This window comes from Trachurus japonicus, chromosome 15 (genome assembly GCF_045865225.1).
Source record: "Trachurus japonicus isolate A0001 chromosome 15, Traja_1.0".
NCBI lineage: Eukaryota > Metazoa > Chordata > Actinopteri > Carangiformes > Carangidae > Trachurus > Trachurus japonicus.
In genome coordinates this window covers 16,205,013-16,227,432 of record NC_140921.1, presented here as the reverse complement: position 1 = coordinate 16,227,432, position 22,420 = coordinate 16,205,013, and the positions used below count along the sequence as shown (strand labels likewise).

General features: G+C 45.3%; 1 protein-coding gene across 5 annotated transcripts in view; it reads left to right on the top strand.

Moving 5' to 3' along the window:
• zmiz1a (zinc finger, MIZ-type containing 1a) overlaps window positions 1-22,420 on the top strand; it is a 105,626-nt gene that overhangs the window by 53,818 nt on the left and 29,388 nt on the right. For all 5 annotated transcript variants that reach the window (XM_085799943.1, XM_085799944.1, XM_085799941.1 and 2 more), the window contains one exon: window positions 22,201-22,309. In XM_085799943.1, the coding sequence (XP_085656069.1) occupies window positions 22,241-22,309 (69 nt within the window). In that variant the 5' untranslated portion in view covers window positions 22,201-22,240. The remainder of the gene's footprint in view (window positions 1-22,200; window positions 22,310-22,420) is intronic.

The following is a 22,420-nucleotide window of genomic DNA, read 5'->3' as shown; positions in this document are numbered from 1 at the left end:
GAAGATAGGATGGATCTCAAGCAGCACCTCGAGGGAGGTTGCTGGAGAGTTGGGGGTGGAGGGGGGTCTGGGATAAGAGCTGCAAGGCGGGAATGGTGAAGGTGAGGAAGGGGGGAGAAAATTGAAGAGAGGGACGCGCAGAGGGGAAGGCAGAGAATGCAGGAGTATTGATGTAGCTCAGATAAGTGAAGGATTAGTAGATCCACAATGTGCTCAAAGCTGCTACCCCCTCCACCCCCCATTCAGTGGTGAAGTGGCTCCCCTTAATGAACTGTGAAAAGAAAAAAAGGAGATGCTTACATACATGCACCAACATGGATGTGCCATTTATACCCTAGATAGGTTTCTTCTATCACCTCCTCTCCATTCACATAATGAATGTGTGTGCTTTTAGAGCTCCAGTCTTTGAGGGAGACCTTCATCTCATTTGTCCTCGCTCATTTCTGTCTGAGTTTTGGTACCAATAACAAAATGACACTTTGTCTGTATATAGCTTACTTTTTAATATTTTAGTATATGATTGTGTCATTTCTTCCCCTCAAATTGCATAAAAAGTGTAAAAAACAAATAATAAAACAAGAATTAATTGTATGTTCTGTGAAGCTTTTGTGCCAGAAACTTTCATTGTTGTCAAAAATGTATTAAAACCACATCAGCGAACAACGGCTCGACACTGGGTGACATGTTGATTCATCACGATGACAAACATGGGCGTTGTAGTTTTTTTTTTTTAACAGCACTCTGCTGATGTTTATACTCACTAGAGAATGAAATATGTATTGACCTACAGTTGAATATAGTCCTCAACAGATACACAATATACTGCTGTTTGCATAATGTTTCCTGAAAACCACAGTGTTTGAGGAAATGACTTCAAACTATAGCGTTATAGTGTACAGTGTATGTGTGGCTTGTTCTTAGAGGAGTGAATGCGTTTGGACTTGAGCACCACAGACTCCAAAACTGTTGAGAAAAGTGTTAAAATGCACTTTTTTTGTGTGTCTTTTTTGAGGATTAACAGAAATGTCGAGCACAGCATGTTCCGTCACTATTTATGTTCACCCACACAGAGCCACATATACATAAACATATGCACACGCGAGCACAGAAGGAGTCTACTTTTTTTAAATGGCTGGAGAGCTGGAACATACTCGCCTCACTTCATGCCTCACCTCTCTCTCTCTCCTTCTCTCGCTCCCCCTTTACTCCACTCTCTTCTCAGCTCTGTCCGCACTTTAACAAAAGCGCGACATATCTGTTGGAGAAACACGAGCAGTGCAAACTTACCGTGTTTCTTTTGTAACTCTCCAGACGCCGCAGCAGACACAATAGACACAGTCACAGTAATATCTGCTGCTCACATTGAGAAATGCTTGCTTTAAGTGAGAGCTGCTTGTGTGTGTGTGAGGAAATTGATACACAAGATTTTTGTGCGTCACTGTGAGAGCGCCTTTATGTGCCTCGTTGAATTGTTTGTGTGCCCTGCATGTGTAACCAGCGGACAGGTGTTTGTGATTGCGTGTCTATATTGTGGTTTTTCCGCTGGTGTCTGTGTGTGTGTTTTCTGTGTTTATGTGTGTGTTTGAGTACACATGCATCTGCCAGGAGGAATCCAGAGGGTCAGGTGTCTCGTCTGGTTTCACATGGAAACCAAAAGGCTCAGATTTCAGCAGGGGTCATCTGTCCTGCTCCGTGGGGCCTCAGAGGTCAAAGTTGACTCTGTGGAGGTACGATGAGGGAGGAACTGCTCCGACTAGACTTCTCTACACACATCTACCTAAATACACCCACACATAACATGCTCAGAAAGGTCACATTTAAATGTCTAACCTTATGCAAAGTTGGTGATTATTTATATTGTTGGTGCATTGCAAAGGAAAACATTAACATTTATCGATTTTCCTGTTGTTATTTTTCATTTTTGTGAAAAACATGGTTAGATTTAATACACTTGCAGCACTTGTGTCATTTACACCCTCACATGTTCCATTGTGACTGATGGAGGTTAGTGGTGCTCATGCTTGTGTTTTGAGTCATCCCAGTGTTGCAACTGCCACTTACAGCTGTTATCAGATGAATCAGCTGATTATTTTCCCGAGACCTGTTATACAAATAAACATCCTTCCATCCATCCGTCGATCATTTGTGCAAGTCTCCCTATCTTGCTAAGATGTTGGCAAGTTATCTTCCAACTTCTTTGCATATCCACAGAAAAAGAGAACATTTAGGTGTTCATTGACGTTTTTGTGTTTGTTTTTCTTGTTTTTTCCTCAATGACATTTTGGCAGTGACATCGGTGTAAAGCCCCACGTTGACATCATGACTCAAAACAGATGCTTCCGCAGCCACGTCCGCTGCATTCGCACCCCAACGCATCTCTTGGCCTGAGTGTTATGAATTTTAATGCCAGAACACGTCGTGATCGTGACCCCTATATAAAATATAAAAAAAGTTTCTTGAAAGTAACGTACGGACCGCCACATCCCGACAGTCCCAGTGAAAACTCAGTGTAACAAGTGATGGTTTCCTCAGAAGGCCCAGGAGGGTTTTTAATAATTTATGGAAACTCTTGACAGTCTGACATGTTGGTGTGTCTGAAAAACTAAACAGTGACACTGAAGTTACATAAGTCTCGTTGTGCGTCTGTTTTTTTTGTCAGTAGCTATTTCACCTCTCTTGTTTTCTTCCATCCACCCCTCCTCTTTCCCTCTCTACCTCTCTTATACAGGAACTGGCCAATTTCCTGAGCCTGTTTTTCCATTCTGCTTCCCCGTGCGTGTATCTATCACATGCGTGTGTTTCTGTGTTTCCTCTGTGTGCGCCTGTTCGTCATCCTCTTGTCTCTGACTGGCTCTCAGCTCACAGCTTAACATGTCACAACAGTTTAATTTCATTGGAGGAGGCTGGTTCGGTGAATGACCTAGTAGTGTGTGTGTGTGTGTGCGCTCAGCGGAGTTTGGAATTAGGTTGTGACTTTTCCAGCTTGATGCTCTTACATCAAACTGTGTTTTTCTGGACATTGTGTAATCACTTAGGTAACAAACAAATTGTGAATGTGTGACTGTGCCTGTTTTTGTTTGCTTTTATTTGCACGCTCGTACATCCCTGCCAGTGGTTTCACGCCATAGCGCCGATCTACAAGTGGCAGCATCGCACTGAGAGATACAGCAACGGCAACGAGGCAACAAATGCAGGGAGGAGGGAGACAGCAGCGAGTAAACACGGACGTTTTTAGACTTCAAAGAAAAACCCAAACTTGCAAATGATGTTTAGGGAAAGTATATACTGCACAGTCAGCATGTTTGTCAGACCGCAAAGATGCACTGTGTGTTTTTTTCTTTTTTTTTGCCTTGATTTAATTGCGTTTAGAATAAAAGTGCTACCTTAATCAGCTAAAACAAATAAAGCTTATGATGTGAAATTCTTTTTCATTCTGTTGTACAATTTAAGAGTCGGCAGGAAAAATCTCACACTCCAACAGCTCAGCCTCAGGGTCTTTATGCAAATCTGTCCAGGGGAGCGTCCTTCTTTGCATCCGGCAGTGAAGCATCACCGTTAATGAATGTGTTTGGTCGTCTGTCTATGGATGCCATGGCCCCTCCACTGCACCAGTTTGCTCCAGAGTTTTTTCGCATGTAGCTTTATAGGAAACCAACTTTGGCTCTGCAGTGACAGATTAGAGTGACATTTTCATTTTATTCATGTCCTTGACACCGTCGCTGACATTGTTGCGTCCTGATGTAATTTTGTGTGTCGATTTCTCACAACCAAACTGTAAATGTTATATTGGCTCTTGGGTAACAAGTATGTGAATGAAATTGTCCATAGGGTAGGGGTAGAAATCAGCTAAAGGCACAATGAAATGACAATATTGTGATAGTATTGTAATAACGTAGGTGTTGCGGTTTATTACCTCTTTGCTGCTGTAAATTGTCTCCTGAATAGAAAACTCTGTCTTTGTTTCTGTTTGATCTAATAAGGTTACGTGTGAAGTCTGTTTATCTCACTTAAACAATTTGTATTCTTGCAAAACACAGCCATAAAAAGTAATTTAATATTCTGGTAATGAAAGTTGAATGAGTATTTGTAATTTATATAACAAAAGATCAATATTTGGCGTCTGTGTCCAGAGGTCCAGCTGTACGATATTGCCACACTAAATATTGCAACATCGATTTCTTTTTCTCCCCCTCCAGCTCTAGAAAAGTGTCAATCACTCTAATGATCAAATCTCAAGAACACACACCGACCTACAGTATGAGCAGGTTGTTTCCGTTGAGCAATGAGCACTTTACCACAAAATAGTGCAGTGTAAAAAAAAAAAAAGAAAATCTGCTGTAGCTATTCCTGTAAACTGTCCAGTTGTTTTGTTTGTTTGTTTTTTCCGTCTCATGAAACATAAATGTGAGCTGAACTGTCACATTTGTCAGCGTCCTCCTCTAATGGCCACTTGTCCAGCTGAGGCAGTGCAGCTTTGATCAAAGCTCTCCTCTGGTTCCTGACCAGGCCGACCACAAACAGAAAAGCCACGCAAATGTTTTTCCTGTTCAGATTGCAGCAATTACTATTTGACCTAAAGTTCATTTAGTGCCTCCTGTCCGCATGGTTATGCACTCGTGTGTGTGTGTGTGTGTGTGTGTGTGTGGGTGTGTGGGTGTGTGTGGCCAATACTGCCGCAGTTGATGAGGGAGATCCTTATTGCCCCCGGCACAGTGGCTCATGGAAATCAATGTTTGATTTGCTGGCTACTTGATAAAGGATTTAATGCTGAAACCTGCCCCCACCCCCTCTGCTGCCTTACCCACAGTAAAAGAAATCCCCTTATTGAAACCAGTTGTTAATTTGACCTGTTTGCAAAATAGTGGTATTTCGCTTGTGATCATGCATTTGTGAATGCGTTGGCAGGTAATGAGATCACTATGATTACCTGATGGGCTTTATGTCTTCTCGCTGCTGACTGTGTGTGTGTGTGTGTGTGTGGGTGTGTGTGTGTGCGCAGTGTCCAAAGACACCCACCCTGATCTTGGTGTGTGAGCATCGACCAGACTCAGGAATGGAGAAACGCCTGCCCAGCACACAAAATCAATGGCTGCTGTTTTCTCTCCTCCAACGGCCTCCTGTTATCTGCAATGAATACAAAGCACATATTGTAGCACACGAGACACACACTCATACGCCTCATCTTTATGTCCACTCCCCTCTCACTGCTGTGGCGGGGGGCGGCGGGGCGGCGGGGGGGTTGGGTCTCCCGTACAAACCCAAAGGAGATTGGGCTAAATTACAAGTCAGTTACACTTAATCGGAAGAAATATGGCCCTCGCCGCTTGTTTTCTCACTCGGAGCGTGTTTACAGCCGAGTCGTCTGTCACCTAACAAGACTTGAGTGAGACCAACGTTGCCGCAGCTTTCACTGGACGGCAAGGTTTATTATTTCTACTACTGTATACACTCTGCTGTGCCAGCAAATCAAACAAGGCAGCCGCTAGTGTGAGCGAAACATCATCCGTCTTCCATTGTGTTGAGTAGCATTAGCAAAGTGGCCAACAAGTGTTTATTTAGCCAAGAGGGCCGTCCGTTTCATTTCAGGCTGGAGGGGGTGGTGGGGTATGATCAAGCTTGTTTTAACCATTATTGAAGTGTCACTCCCTTTTTTCTCTCTTTCTCTTTCTTTCTGTGTTATAAACTCCGTGGTTCCTGCTGCCTGTCTCTCTGTCAGGGATTATAGGTGGTGGTGGGAGGAGGAGAGGGGAGGTGGCAGATTAGCGGGCGGCCGTCCGGTGGATCCGTCTGTCTGCTGTCAGAAAATAGAATTCATTTGTGCAATCCAGATGCTTAATGCTCAGCTCTCTGCGCCTCTTGTTTTTGTGTGTGTTGCTCAGTCAGAGGAGAGGATTGGCCTGCTGGGCTTGGCGGCGGCGGTAGTAGTGGTGGTGGTGGTGAGCGAGTGGGAGTGGGAGGGGCGGTGGTGTTTGGTGTTGGAGGTGGAGGTGGAGTCAGGGGGGCTCGCTCACATCTGCTAGGCAGCTTTTGTACTCACATCAAAGAGAACGGCCATAGCCCTGATGACTACTACGTACCCTGTTTAACATGTGTACCAACATATGTACAGAGCACACAGGTCGGGCTTTAGACATTTGTTTTTTTTTTAATGTATAAGCTGCTTTGAAGACGTACCATTCATTCTCTCTGTGAAGCTCTTTATTATGGTCACGCATTGGTGCTAAAAGAACCACTCTCTCACTTGTTGACATGTGCCTACCACTACTAAACTGACTAAGATTTGAAATGTGTACAGTTGCTTATCTTTTACATTGTAGATGTTTATCTTTTTTTGTCTGAAACATATGTTTAGGAAAGATGTAGAAAAGTATTTCAACTGCTTCATGCTGGACTTGACACTGTTCACTGTTCTTTTCCTAAGTGTTTGTCAGTAATGAAAATAATCACAGTAGTTGCAGCCCAAGTGGAGCGAGGACAGACGGAGCAGACGCTGTGTTAACAGGCTGTGTTAGGGTTACTACAGAGGAGGGGCGAGTCGGGTCCTCTGTTGTGGAGGGTTGATGGATGGACCCAGACTGGAGATCTCGCGGAGGGCTTGGGAGCAGGATGCTGGAGGAGGTCTGTGTAGTCCCTGAAGGAAGTACTGTAGGAGGGGAGGAGGGAGAGAGGAGACAGAGGGGGGGGGGGAAGAAAGACCCGTCATTAATCAAACTCCCTCCACCTGCCACTTGTCCTCTCTGCCTCCTGTCCTCTCTTTATCCTGCCTGCCACACATCTTTAACCCCCCCCCTTCCTCCCGCCTTTTCTTCGTAACAATTTTTTTTTTTGTTCTAAGTCCAAGTGCGGTCCTCCTTTGTAAGCAGCCTCCCCCTTTTCAGCCTGTACTCGGTCCCAAACATCACGTTGGGAGGTGTTTAATGCTATTACGAGGTGGCAGCCCAGGCACTATGCCCTCCAACAAGGAGAGATGGACTCATGCCGGGGCTCAACACAACTTACTTTTCTTAATTCACTTAAACTGGGATGCTTGTGCTCCCTGCCACCAGCCTCTTAACTTCCTGGTCAGCGCAGCCCTCTAATGCCCGCCTGAGACTGCTGCAATGCAAAGAGTTGCTCTTTTTGTTGCCTTGAGGTCAGTAAGAACATTACGAGGTGCTTTGACAGGTCAGAAGTCTTGGCTGGAGCTGGTGTTTGTGTGTGTGTGTGTGTTTTCTTCGCTGACTGTACTTCACTACAGCCTCTTTTTGGCCTGGCTGAGCTGTCGGCTTACCAGTGGTGAATTTGGATTGGAGTGTGTGTCATTTCGGTGGGTGAGGTTTATTAGTCCGCGGTGAGATTCACTCACCCTGTCAGCTCCATAGCGGCTAATCGTTCCTCTCTGTCCCTCTCGAGATAATGAAAAGTTCATTGGAAGAATATTTGATATAATCTGCTGCCGTGCTGAAAGAACAGGAGACAGGAGGCTGTGTCATATGGTTGAAATTAATTAGAGCTGAAACGGTCGATTAGTAAAATTGATAAAAAATCAAGTGGCAGACGTGGCTAATTTCTCAAGCGAACGCAACTCAGTTGCCCAAACTTCTTAAATCTGAACAGTTGTTGTTTTACAACCAAACAGTTTTTAAGGGCGCGTCATGTCAAATAAATCACTTTTAACTTGTGGAACTTCTGATGAACATTTTTCAGTATTTTCTCTTTTTTTCAGTCATTTTTTTTATGGATGCATCATTTGCATAAACAAACTTACTACTGTACATTTGTCAGAAAGTTGATACTGTAGTTGCATTATCGCCCAGTTCTTCAGCAAAGCAGAACTGTAACATTCAGTATGAGATAAATATCTTGAATGAAAGTCTTGAAATAAACTTTGACCTCTGTGCAGACTCATGCACATCAGTACAGTAAAAGGTAACACTGGAAGAAGTCTTTCACATGTTTATAGAGCAATTATGCAACAAACCACTGATAATATTAACAAAAGATACACAACAGAAGAATATTTATCTGTCTCTCTCTCAGTGCTTCTTTCTTATCTGCAATCTCTTGCCTATATATTAAATGAGCAACAGTGTGGGCTCATTAAAAATGCATGCTGCGCGTTGAGCTTAGGAGACCAATTATCCCACCTAGCTCCTTTACAATGGCTGATAATAAAAGCCCCTGCAGTCGGCCACTCCCCGATTGCTTCACTGTCTCAACCACTCTCACCCCTCACCTCTCCCATTCTCTCCCTCCCTCCCTCTCTCCCTCTCTCTCTTCATCTCCCCGCCCCAGCCGCCTGTTGTCTTCACACCAGATCATCAGTAAACAGGCTTTTCACTGGATTTGATGGAGTGCAGTGTTTTGATCTGTTGGGATTTGTGTTGTGTATGTGTGTGTGTGTGTGTGTGTGGGTTTTCTAACGCTGCTGTGCTCTGCAGGTGGCAGTGGACAATGGTATTACAGAGAGAGGCAGACATTTGAGTATATATACACAGACAAAAACACACACCTTGTGGCACACTGACACACACACACACACACACACAGGCTCATGTGTGTAAACATATAGAAGCGAGTGTTACAGCTCACGTCGAGCCATCATGCTTTCTGACAGGAGAGTCTTGAGCAGAGCAGAGCGCCTGGAGCACAGAGGCTGTTTCCCGCCACATGCTGTACATCAAATATGAATGCGTGTGGGAAGCAACTGCATCACTGGAGCACTTTAAAGCCCCCATACGGGCAACCTGCTCATCAAAAGGCTGCCATCTCTGTATACATATGGAGCCATATAACATGAAACAACCCCCCCCCCCCCACCCCCCTCCTTCTTCTTGTATTTGTACACAAGTTTATATGTGCATCACTGGTGGTGTACTCTTTGAGGATCAAACGCAGGCAGCTCTGCCTCACAGCAGGCAAATAAACAGAGCGAGAAAAAGATATGATGGCGTTTCTGTGGCTGATGATTAGGTCTGTTTAAACGTGTACACCATAGCGCACGCGGCGAGCTGTCACCACCTCAAACAGCCGAGAGCCGATAGATGATAAATCCTGCTCCAGCGCAGTCACACTAACAGTTAAAGAGTCTTGTTTCGACTGCTTCCACAGAGCGCTTCAAATGTTGAGCCTATCAACCGATCGGTCCGAGAGACGGAAAATTAATCAGCAGCAACTTTGTTAATCGATTAATCGCTTACTAACTAATTTGTCAGGCAAGAATATACCCCAAAATCCACTGTTTCCAGCTTCTGCTCGTTATTGTAAATGGAATATTTTGAAACTATAAAGACGTCAACATTGATTCTGGGTGTTATTTATTACCATTTCAGCCTCAGCCTAAAAATATAAATCAATAAGGATGGAAATTGACCAGTTTTACTGCACCAATGTCTGTTTAAAGGTCTTGGTGAGGAGTACAGCAATGTGCTCCAGTGACAGTTCACAAGGTCTGGTAAAGTGATGTTGCCCAAGTCAGTGTCGATTGTGTGTGTGGACAAGTTTTATGATGAATTATTATATTATGAAAATGTAAAAGAAGGAAGTGATTGTGAAGGACCTCTGCTCCGCGGCCCGCTCCTCACCTCCGCCTGAAGCTGGAGGCTCAAGGCACAACCTGAGCTTTCAGCTTTATACTTATATTATGAGAAATGTAGGCATCATGTTTTTGACGAGGCTGCCTCTACTGCATTGATTTTTCACACTCTGATCTTTTTTTTTTCACTTAAACTGCCCATCACTGTGTCCGATAATGTTGAACAAGTATAGATACATACGGGAGGACAACTACGGTCAGATTAGCTGACAGTGGAAATACTCATTAACTTTAGGGTGTCATTTTAATTGGATACAAAACCTGTCAAGTCCAGGAGCCAGATTTCATTTGATGTGTTTGCTGGCTGAGGAAAGCCCTCCTTCACTCCCTGTAGGTGTTGTTAAAATCAGACTGACTTCATTAATGGGCTGATCTGAATGTAATTAAGAACGAGGGGAGGGAGAAAGTGAGGAGGAGAGATTCTCCTCTCAGCTTCTTCTTCAGCTTCTTCTTCTTTTAAATTCCTCTTTGGCTGCCGTCCACAGACCCAGAGAGAGGAAACGTGAACGATCGGAGTAGGAGGTGGTCAGTGGAGAGTGGGGTTTCGATGAAGCTTGACCCTCTTTACGTCGTAGCAGCTTCTTCACCAGAAAAGGTCTATTACAGCTGGTAAACACGGGGAGTGCTGTGCTATCACTGCCTTCTGATATGTTTTGGCTCATTTGTCCATGATTAGTCTGCCTGACTGCCTGCCTTTGTTTTGTGTGTGTGTGGGTGTGTATTATCTGAAACACACCCATCCACACGCACACACCAGCTTTTCTACACTTGTGTTTATGCGGCACGGGGTGAAAACATAAATTGGAGACAGAGCGTTCCCCGTCTGCGGGGCTTGGAAGAGGGTTTAGGCTTGGAAAGCTGGCTTTCCTCTCAGGAAGTGTTGTTCCTCACCACTCTCCATAAACACTGGAAAAGAGACCCAAAGAAAATGTCCCAGACTCACTATTTCCACTGTAAACACACAGACATACACATATTATACTGCTCCCTCTCTCTATTCCTCTCATATGTGTCTCGTTGCTCTCTCGGGCAGAAGGCTATGTGTTTTTCCAAAGCAACATAAAATATGCCAGAGTGTGATCCAGAAAACTAATCTTGACCTACGCACATCAGCTGCCTCAACTTTTTAAACGGCTGCATCTTACACTGAAGGCTTTGCAAACTGTGTTTACCATCAGTATTTCACCTTAAAGTTTGACTAAGACTGAATGTGTTCACAGCTCCTGCAAAGTCTTTTTCTTTCATACCCAAAGCTTTTTATTGCAACACTGCTGTCATTAGATATGAGGCAATGAAAAAATCAGGATTTGCGAGTGTACGTGGAACCCCTGGGTGAAAATGCTGATATGTGGTGCAGCTGAATCACCTCTCAGAGCAGAGTAATTGTTACTGTTCAGTCTTTAACAAGTGGTTGGATTGTAAGCCCTCCACCTCCCCCTTCCCCACCTCCCCCCGGTGTGCTGTGTAAGTTAATAAATCTACAGCAGCAAGAAAAAGAAAGTAGGAAAAGAAAGAAAGCTCTTTCCATCAATTTTAGTTGTCATGGCATTTATTCCCGCACTGGAGCATTATGCTGTGAAAATATCATCACAAAGTCCCCAAAAAGCCCAAATAAGACGAGAAATGTTCACAGTTTATCATTGTCAGGGCTCGAATTTGACAACAGGGAGCAGGACTCTGTAATCTATCACAAACGTGTTGGCTGCTGTGATTTCATTGCAGCTGTTTTCTTAAAGTCCCATCTCTACCTGTCAGTCAGTTTTCGTGCACTGAGATGACACTGCAGATGACTTAAAAAAAAAGAAAAAAAAAAAAGACCTGCTGCAGACGATGTGCTTCGTTGCAACACCAGCCAAACATTACCTTTTTGCTGCTGTTCTCCCCTCTTTGGTAAAAATGTACAGAGCTCACTTTACCACCCAGCTGGCTTCTTACACAACACCCTAATCTGTGTGTGTGTGCAAGTGTGTAGAGAGAGAGGGAGAGAGAGAGAGAAAGAGAGAGAGAGAGGTTAGAAACCCTTTTTTTATTACATTTCCTCCGCAGTGAAAGAGAAGGCAAGATGGACACTCCATATCTCCCCGCTGCGCCAGAAAACTCATCTAAATGGAAAACACATTGTCTTCATTATTTTGCGAGAGCTGAAAGAACAGGGTTGTCATGGTAACAGCCATCTGAGTGAGCGCAAGCGGTCGGCCGAGGGGCTGGTTTTAGGGCCAGAGGAATGGAGAGAGAGAGTGAGAGGGAGCAAGAGAGAGAAAGGAAGAGGAGGAGGAGGGAGGGAGGGGAGGGGAGGGAGAGAGAGAGGGGAGGGAACAAGGAGTCAGAAGAGGTGGAGGGGTGGTGGGGGGGTGGAGGGGGGGCAGCTGGCGGTGGAAAGAAGAGGAGAGGGGACTGAGATGAAGAGGGTGGAGATGGAAGGAAGACAATAGAGATGGCGGGAAGAAAAATAGGAAATTGTGGGGTGAGACAGAAAGAGAAGGGAGAAGAGAGCAGCCGGTGTGATGGAGAGAAGATGGGAGAGGAAGAGGGGAGGAAGAGGGATGGGTGGTGGGGGGGGCACAGGGTTCGTGAGAGGAAGTAGGGAGTGTCTTTTCCAGTGGAGCCAGACAGTGCAAATGGCCAGTTAGTGGCTCTCAGAGTGCAGTTCAGAGGCCCTTATTAATTTCAAGGGGCAGCAAGATGGTAGATTTAACATCTTAGGAAATCTCTTCCAACTGTGTCTCCCTGCAGCCCCGCTGGTGCTCACTCTGTGTTTGTGTGTGTGTGTGCGCAAACGCATGAGAGTGCATACTGATGTACAGTCGAGGGAAGAGCTATCTTTGCCCGCTGAGCTAACATTAGAAGAACCCGGTGCTTTGGTAAACACGTCGAGGGGAGGTGGGGGGGGGGGCGAGTCGACAGGCTTTGGCTCCACCGCCACATCCAGCCACTTCTGCTCAGCCAGCGCCCCAGCGGTGATCGACAACCTGCCTGCCGCCGTCTTTATTAGTTGCTCCCTCAGAAGAGCCCCTGGCAGCGGCAAGCCCAACACCATGACGGCCTTCATCAAATATTTACCCCCACCGCCGCCCCCCTGAATCTACAGCGTGCAGCAAGGCCACATCAAATAACACCAAGTGCCAAGACGATATCTAATCCAGTTCAATCCGTCTCCTTGTCAACTTCATTCTCTTGTCTTTCTGATGCCGGGCGGATTTTCATGACGCTCCTGTCAGTTTAGCATCAAGCCGAGGATTAGGGGCTGTTGCCGCGGAGAAAGGGACATAGATGATTGTTTATTTACAAGTTGTTTCCCGCTTCTCTGTTATATCGCCAGTGGTGCTGATGTGACTGAGGCCTGACATGACTCCGTTCTGACAGCCGTCAGGCGATTAAGGAAATTAAAGTAATTGCTTAAGTCTTTGTCGTGTAAATACTTAGAACCTCCCCTTGGAGTATTTGGCTCAGCTTTGACATCCATTGGGATCTGACATCCAACCTTGTGAATTTTCAAAGGAGCCGTATCATTATCGTTATTGTCTGTTTGTGGTTTGTAAATGGGGATGGGATTGAGGAAGCAAAAAACACACATACTGTGTCAGATGAGATTGATTTATCACAGATGAAGCCACTAAACAAGTCCCAGTTTTGCTATTATCTGCATTGCATTAAAAATTCATCCTCTGTGTGTTGGGGTCAATTCTTGTTGTTTCCCAGCAGACAGTGTTGAAGTGTTGTTGTCTTCAGAGGAACATCCAGATCCGCTGAAGATAAACATCGAAAATCCCGTCAGAGCTTCACGCGATCTCTCAGCGTCAAGGGAGGGGGGTGGAGGTGGGGAGAATTATGTTTGTGTTTTATGTTGTTTTGTTTTTTCTTCTTTCCCTTCCCATCATGGTCAAGGGAGGAGCGAGGAGGCTGCAGCTTGTGATTGACCAGCACTTAGGGAAAGAGACAGCATGCCGTGCACTCGCTGGGCTGCTTGGCTTGCTGTGGCTGGCTGGCTGGCTGGCTGTTTGGCTGTTTGGCCGGCCAGCTGCGTGGCTGCCTGTAGGTCTTAGTGATTCATGTCACACTGTAATTGGTTTACCTGCTCCCTGTGTGTCTGCGCTCTGAGAGGACCAAAACAAATTACCCAGGGATGACCTCTCGCCATCTCTCTCTCTCTCCTGCTCTGCAACCATTTCCCCCCCTATCTCCTCCATGCCTCCCACTACATGTGAGCGAGTGCCCCCACCCACCTCCCCCTAACCACCCTCCCCTCCTCTCCCCTCCCCTCCTCTCCCTTCCCCTCTGTTTTCCCTCCTACGTACCTTGAGTCTCACGACAAGAGCCACGGCTGAATAACATTTCAGACAGAAAAGCACAAATACACACATTAAAGCCTCTGGAGGGCCGCTGTGTGTTCCTGTGTCTTGCCTGCTATGTCAAACATTTTGACACGTTACGCACACACGCGCATGCATGAAGATATAAGCTGATAGGACGGAACGATACTTGTGATTAGGGAGAAAAACATACATGCACGCACAATATCACACACACAAACAAACAAACACACACACACATGCACTAGTGGAGTGCTTTGTGCCACTAAAAGAGTGTTTTGTGGAAGCTGCAGTGAAACACATTAGCCTTTCAGTGCTGTTTTTTTGCACTCACTGTGCCAAATAGTACCTGTGTGGATTGTCCCTTCAGTGAATAAAACTGGTGCTCCACACCATTAGACTGTTTCATTTTCACAGCGAGCAGATGTTTTGTGTTCTCCTCTACTCATGCCCCCACTCTGACACACACAGGAGTGAAAACACACACATAAACACACACACAGAGCAAGATGAATGAGTGCATCATTCTCCCCTCTACCCATGTAGAAAGGTCTCGCTGTCTCTAAGGTTATTTAGCTGTTTCGGTATAAAAAAAGAAGAAAAATCCACTCTAAAGGATTTCACTCCGAGTGTGCAAAGCTTGAAAATGTGATTTGTTTGTATTTGTTGCATCGCTGCTTACACAGACCCGTTCTTCAATCAGAGGACCTGGTGCATGTTCTGGCAAACACTCGTCTTTCTCTAGTGTCCTTGAACGAGTCCCTTAACCCTGTACCAGTTCCACGGCTTCATCTGCTGTTTGCAGCGTGATGGAAACATCAGTTCGGAGTTTGTACTGTCGGTTATATATTCTTCTTTTGTTGCCGGATTGTAAAGAACATTGCTCCACAGCCGACAGTCAGTTCAAACGTAATCACACACCAGGCACCTCAGCTGATCTTGACACTGAACGACATGTTGTTTTAGCTCATTTAGCTCACATTTGGGTATTGTCTGTAGATGGCACCATCACAATATCAGTCAGTGTTTTGAATGAAGTTAATGACAGGTGAAAAAAACAAATCTACCTCTGATGTGACGAGGCCAAAATGTTGGTTGAGGTGTCTGTTTTTATGCTTTTTTTTGATAACTGAGATACTTCCTACAACTGTTAGATTAAGAAACATCTGATGACTTTATCCTTTGTCCACTGACTTTATTTAGTGCTGTTGTTGTTGTTGATGATCAAATTTGTGATACATGAATGTGTAAGCCTGCGTTGTTGTTTTTTTAATTTTTTTTTATCACTTTCATAGTTTTTTTTTAAACATTTCATGAAGTGGTCCTTGCAAAGCTGTCTAAAAGTCTTTTTCAAGAAAAGACTCTTTCAATAAATGACATGCTCTGTTCTGTTCTGTCTGTACTGTGTGTGTCATTTCGCATGCACTGATTTCAGCATGATTTCTAATTGGAAATGCTTAAGAATAGTGTTTTTTTTCAATGGTTAATTGGATTTGTTCCATAAAAGATCAGAGGAGAGAAAATAAAGGTTGCTCGGCAGGAGCTGCAGCACTGTAGGACGTTTTGTTCCACCAAGTGCAGGGAGGCAGAGCTGGTTGCTTTTTTCGTAAGGATTGTGCTTTTGGAGTGTCAAAGACAAGGGGGAGTGGAGGACAGACTGGCACAGATATATTTTTGCTCTCTCTAATGACACCAATACCATTTCATGGCTTACTGAGCAGATTGAATCACACTCACTCTCTGCAAGTCTCACAATCGTCCCTGTTTCTCTTTTTCCCTGCACACGCTTCACCACTCTCCTCACACAGACTGTATCACATGCGCGTTCATATGCTACCGTACGTTGATGTGTTACACTCACCCCGGTGGATGTTGTTTAATTGCATTTGGGTCAGCAGTTTGCTGGTGCTGAAACCGAAGGACATGGAATTTGTCAGTTTACCCATTCAGCAGGCACAGGGGGCGGCGTGTGAGCCAACAGCTCTGCTGGAGTCAGGCCCATAAGGTTAGCTTTACACAAGCCTGTCAGACTGCACTGTCAATCACTCCTCTCCTCTCCTCTCCTCTCCTCTCCTCTCCTCTCCTCTCCTCTCCTCTCCTCTCCTCTCCTCTCCTCTCCTCTCCTCTCCTCTCCTCTCCTCTCCTCTCCTCTCCTCTCCCCTCCCCTCCCCTCCCCTCCCCTCCTCTCCTCTCCTCTCCTCTCCTCTCCCCTCCTCACTATGATGGCTTGGGACGGTGATAAAGGTTATACATTGGCCTTGTCTTTCTCCACACACACTCCCAGACACTACTACACACTCGCTTCATCCCTTGTGCATCATGAGTGATAGAATCTTGCCTTTCGTGACAGTGGAAAATCGTATGTGGCAGCCAGGACATACAATCTTCCCCAGCTGGTATTTATAGTCCTCGGCAACTGGAACATTCTATGGAATAAGGAGTTCATTCATTCATCATGTGACGCTCAAGCTCTGTTTCTACTCGAGGATGACCTGATTCCTGCGTCTCGAGGTTTGATAGATGGCCGTTCTCTGTTAATGCACTTGAGACAATAAAAACAAAAAAACACCAGACCACACACACTCACTCACACAGATATAAAAAAATGAACTACCGTAGAGCTGGATAGTGTTGTGGTTTATAAAATATTGTACCATTATGTATGGAGCGTTTGTTATTGTTATTGGATAACTGATTATTTTTGCCAGATTCTATGAGCACAACATTGACGGTTCCCTATTTACATATCACCTGCTCTCAGGTGACTGTAGGAGTGTACTGACTCTCCTTTCAGCTCTAACTGTCTCTGTCTGCCAATGGCAAAATGCAAAACCATCCTGCTCTCAGCTTCTCAACTGATTTTCCTGCTTTCTATCACAAAATATTTTATATGATTGGATTTGTGACTGCTAGCCAACAAAATGAGCAATTTGAACAAATGATCAGTAATAGATATTCTCCAAACTAAAAGATTACAATATAAATCAATCAATGGATGAAAAAAGCATTACATGCAAGCCTGATATGTTGTGTGTAAGTGTGTAAGTGTCAATCAATAATCACCCCCACCCCCTCATATGCAACAGGTTCAGCTCCAACTACGTTCTCATGTGTTAGCATTAGCCGCTAAGAGAGGGCACCTCTTCGCTTGGAGTACATGGTGCTCTTTTTTGATCTCACACATTGAGTGGTGAAATAATCGGCTGCTCCCGGGGGTATCTGGTGGCGCATACCTGCAATACTCACACAACCAAGGCTCCATATTTATAGACAGCAACAGAGCAGCTCACATATCCCCCACATCACAGCTGTTTGCATTGCAGTGTTGGGTGTCACATAGCGGCCCGGTGCTCCGGTGGTTGTCACATTAAAACAGAAGATAAACAAACAGCAACATTTAGAGTTTATTTTTTCCACCCCTGGGAGAAGTCATTTCACATTTTTATAGAGGCTGGTGGTTATGATGCTGCGTAGAGAGCTAGGGCTGAGTTTTATAAAGGCCGGAGGGAGTGATATGACTAATAGTTGGCTTGGCTGAGAGGGAAAAGGAGAGGGGGAGAGATTAGTGGAGGAGCGGATTAGCAGGAAGTCTACAAAATAATGCAAAGAGCAAAACAAAAGCAGGAAGACAGAGATATGATGATGGAAGTGGGTTTGTGGGGAGGGAAAAAAAGGAGAAGAAAATGAAGAAAAGGTAGCTGAGGACAGAGTGGAGTGAACCGGAGAAAATAAAGGCAGTTAGGGTGAAAAGGGAATGTCTGGCTATATGGGAGTTTGCCACTAGAGATAATAGTGTGTGTGTGTGTGTGTGTATGTGTGTGTGTTAGGACTGGTGGCTTTTTACAGACACACAGAGAGCAGAGATTGTGGGAGGGAGAGAGAGAGAGAGAGAGAGGCCAGCACAGCTGAGTGGTGTTGATTGGCCTGTTTGAAAACACATGAACTGCAGACAGAGAGAGAGAGAGAGAGAGAGAGAGAAGCTCTGTGCACTGAGAGAAAGTGTCGCTCTGTGCCGTGCCACGCTGCAGCCCAAACCACATTAGAGCAAATGAATCCATTCCACCTCCTGTTATGGCAGCTCCCGCACGGTGGCCCCAGGAAGAAGGAGGAGGAAGAGGAGGAGGAGGGAGGGGAAGGGAGAGGAGGGAGGAAGAGTGGCAGGAGGGTTGAGATATGAGGGACGGAGAGAAGAAAATGATAGAACAGAAAATGGAAGGTGGTGGAAGGGAGCTGCATGCTGGGTGGCTCTAATGATGTCTGAGGGCTATAGAAAAAGGGGAGCAAAAAGAACATAGGAGAGAGAGAGAAAGAAAAAGCTGCAGCCATAGAACTGAAGACGAGGAGGAGGAGGAGGAGGAGGAGGAGGAGGAGGAGGAGAGAAGATCCCCCACTGTGTCCGGCGAACAGGCGTAATAGTTCTGTTCTCCCTTTTCAGACTGTTGCTGAATAATACAGATTATCTCGGGCTTGACCTCACCTGGTTGCTCCTTCATACGTATTGGTCACCACTGCTCTCCACACAGGATCGACTCAGCATTAGGAGATTAGGCCTCACCACCAGAGATGTCATTTTTCATATTGTTATTGAATTTAAACAGAGAATTATTTCTGCATAGTTAATAATGTCGTTGCATCTCAGTTTACAGCAGGATCATATTCTGATACGGTCGCATTATTTTATTTCGCTTGCAAATTTCTGCTGTTTCAATAAATAATTATCAGCCAGACGTAATTAAAAACCAACAAAACACGTGACTGAAGTTTAGGTTTAAAACCTAAGAGAGTTTGTTCTAATATATTAACACCAACAACAACAACAAGAACTGACTGCAAACACCTAAGGGGCAAGGAAATAATGTGTTTTATTTTGCCTCTATGTTAAAACAAATGGAAGTTTAGACAGTGTAGTTTACCTTGTGTATTGATGAACTGGCAATTTTGCTACTGTCTGACACAATGTTCATCCATGGTGCCAGATGTCATCGTTCATCTGTGGATTGACCACACTCCTTTATAACTCTTGTGTATTTTTTTTTTTTTTTACACGATCAACAACACATTTGTATTTTTAGATTGTTTTTATGTGTGTAAGTTTTTCCTCAAATTGCCCCTTAAGGGACAAATGAAGTATTTTGAATTGAATTAAATCGGGCTGACTTTTGCATATATTTGCATTTCCCTGGTAAGATAGATGTAAATATTCAGGAAACACCCTCACTAACATCATGACGCTGATTCCAGACATGTCAGGCAGCCCCCTGCTCATCATGCACTCATACATACATACTATATAACAGCACTGGAGTGTATCATGAGCTCCTATGTGTCTGCGTCCATTCAACCCCCGACCGACTGATCACATTCACAAAGCGAGCCGCGCTCAACAAAGGTGGTAGTCATTTGTCTGAAATTAGAAATCACTCATGCTATGAGTGATCATACGCCACCACGTGTGCATGAATGAATAAGCGTGTGTGTCTGTGTCTGTGTCTGTGTCTGTGTGTATGCTGCTGCTGATAATGAAGAGATAATTTCAACACTTTCTCTTTTTCTTTCTCTCTGTCTCCTTTCCCCGCAGAGGCCGGCCCTCCTTGCCCCCTTCCTGCCATACTCCACTGCTTTTCATATTACTGTGCTTTTGTTTCTGAGCACTTATTTCTTGCCCCACTTCCCCCAGCTTGTTTTGCTCAGGAAAGTGATAAGGAGGGGGAAAAAAACTGAAAGTGAGTGTGTGTGTGTGTGTGTGTGTGTGTTGAGAGAGTGAGAGAAAGAGACAGAAGCTTCTGTGGATGTTAGTATTATTTGTGGTTTGCTACTCTTCTGTGATTCATAGCAGCGTCCTCCCACTGCTGTTTAAAAGGAGTTTGTAATATGCACAGCATAATTGGATGTGTAATCCTTTGCTTTGCACCTCTGGTTAGCAGTGCTGAGTGGAGCTGATTAAGATGTTTGGGAGACAATAAAGATTAAGCAGGCCCATTCTCAGTGTGTGTGCATGCTCGGAACAAAAAAAAAAGAAAGAAAAGAAAGAAAAACAGCATTAGCCTAAAAAAAAGTCTGAAACAGAAAGTGGAAAGATGGAGGAGAAAAGAAAAATCTCACTCTGCTGCCAAATGTAGTTTTTTTTCAGTCCAGCTGTAATCAGTGAGTACGTAGAGAAGTGAAGGCAGAGATGTCAACAATCAAGTCGTTCTCCTGTCGAGATGACGGATTAGCGTGTTTTGTTTTGATAGTAAACAGTGAGGGGGGGTGACGACGAGGGGCGAGAGGAGGGCTCCTGCCATGTTTCCACCCAGGCCTGCTCTGTTATGCAACACATTTTCCCCCTCAACAGTGGGGGGTGTGGTGCTGGAGCTTCTGTCAGTCAGTCAGTCAGTCAGTCAGGTGGACCGACTTCTTGCAGTCACAACCCAGTTGAACATGGCCCGGCCGGCCAGTCGCATTTCCACCTCACTCATTTTCCTTTCAGAACCTGAGGGCCCATCTTTTCATCGGCTAACAAAAGCACTGCCCGTTTGTTGGAGGCGAAGGAGGGGTGTGTGTGTGTGTGTGTGCTGGAATTTGTGAAAGCACAACAGAGGGAAGGAAGGCAGGAAGGAAGGAAGGAAGGAAGGACGGGAGGAAGGAAAAAAGGAAGAGATTCTTGGGTAAAAGAGGCAGCTATCTCCTCCCTCCTCCGTGGTCTTGGCTACAAGTGTGTTGGGACAGCACAGGAAGGGGAGCTGGAGGAGAAACGTTAATCAATAGCCACAAGGTCAGACGGCCAGCACTGGGCTGGAGCGTGCCCTGTTAGTGGTCCGTGGAAGCTGCCTGGCTGCTGAAGGGGATTTGTAGCACTTGTCAGGGCTTAAAGGAGCCCTCTCTGGACCACTCGCTCCGGGTGTAGTGTATATGTGTGTGTATGTGTGTGTAAAAGACACATGCTGGTTAGCAGCAGGAGAGGGAGACATCTGCTGGATGCTGGCAGACACCACAGCAGCACAGCAGAATTAGGCCACCCAAAGTTATATGGTTAGATTACGTGCAGTCAAAGCGGCTCGGAGCCCTGCAGGATGTAAAGTTAGCTGTTTTTCTAGGGACTTTTCTTCCCAGCAGCCTCTGCTGCAGCGTCATGTCCGTGGAATCTCGACTGCCCAACGTTTGACCACATTCGCACCAGAATTCCCCCCTTTACTCATGCGCGCAATGTATCCACTGATGTTTAAGTCTTTGTAAGTGCACTCCAGGTAATTCTACTCTGGTAATGCTTAAGCTCAGAGGATTAGTAATACACTCTCTATTCTCAAAATGTTCCTTTGAAGTTTTACCTTTATGCTTAATCAAAGTGAAGAAATCCAGCTTTTGTGTTTACATGCAGTTATGTGTGCGTGAGTGTGTGCACGCAGAAGGAAAAAAGAGCGTGGCATATTTGCAATACTGTTTCTATGATATGCACACCAGACTGAGCATTGCACATGAAAACTCCCTGGCTGTGCACTGTGCTTCCATCGCACTCGTTCTCTCGCTCTGTCTCTCACAGCGGGGGATCTTTAGGGACCCTTTATCAGTACTGAGCAGCTTTCTAGAGCCCCCCCCCCCCTCCTCTCTGCTCCCACCTGTGGTTTCTCAGTTCGCCTTTTGTGTGGAGGAATCTGAGGCGGACCAACAGTGATGGAGATGAACACAGAGGGACGGTGAGGGACGGAGGCCTCACTGGTGAAGCAGCACGATACCTATTAATCCAGCCCCGCAATCCATTTCTCCGAGATTGGTCCGAATAGTGAGCGTGGGGGCTGAGATTGTTCCTCCTGTTGCTGCTCGCTGTCGGACCAGAACAAGATATACACAGAAAGACAGAGACGCGGTACAGCCGAGCCCTATCTGCTGTTAAGATGTAGGCATTAATTAGTTGCCCATGCCACGTTGATAACCTTGACGTGAGGGGGTGCGTCTTCTGAAGACAAGATAACGGTTTCTTGGCCGCAGCAGCCAGTGTTCGATTTTTTTTTCTCCCCATAAGTAATGTACGGCGAATAAAGTTTCAGTTGCATCATGTTTCCATTTGTCGTTTAAAGTGCTGCCGTGGAAAATCTCAGTTTCGTGCAGTTGCCAGAAAAAATGTGCTTCAGGCAGATCAAACCCTTCGATGAGTCAGTGCATAAACAAGCTGGCTTTCCCTTTTTTTAAGAATTTGTCAAGCTGCTAAAATGCTGTTTGAACTTCATAGACTACAAACTCCTCACATGTGTGACCTGACAGAAACCTTCTCTAACACATGTACCTCTCCTCCTCCTCCTCCTCCTCCTCCTCCTCCTCCTCCTCTTCTTTCTTTTACAGGGTAAAGAACTTTTAATGGCGTCCCGGTAGAGGCATCAAGATGAACACGTTACCGTCAATGGACCGGCACATCCAGCAGACCAATGACAGGCTGCAGTGCATCAAACAGGTGTGTATTCAGACACGGATTCTAGAGGTTGAAGAAGAATCTGCATTTCCTTTTCCTTTCTTCCCCTCCTTTCTCCTCTCAGCACCTTATATGGGCATCAGTTTTTCTGGC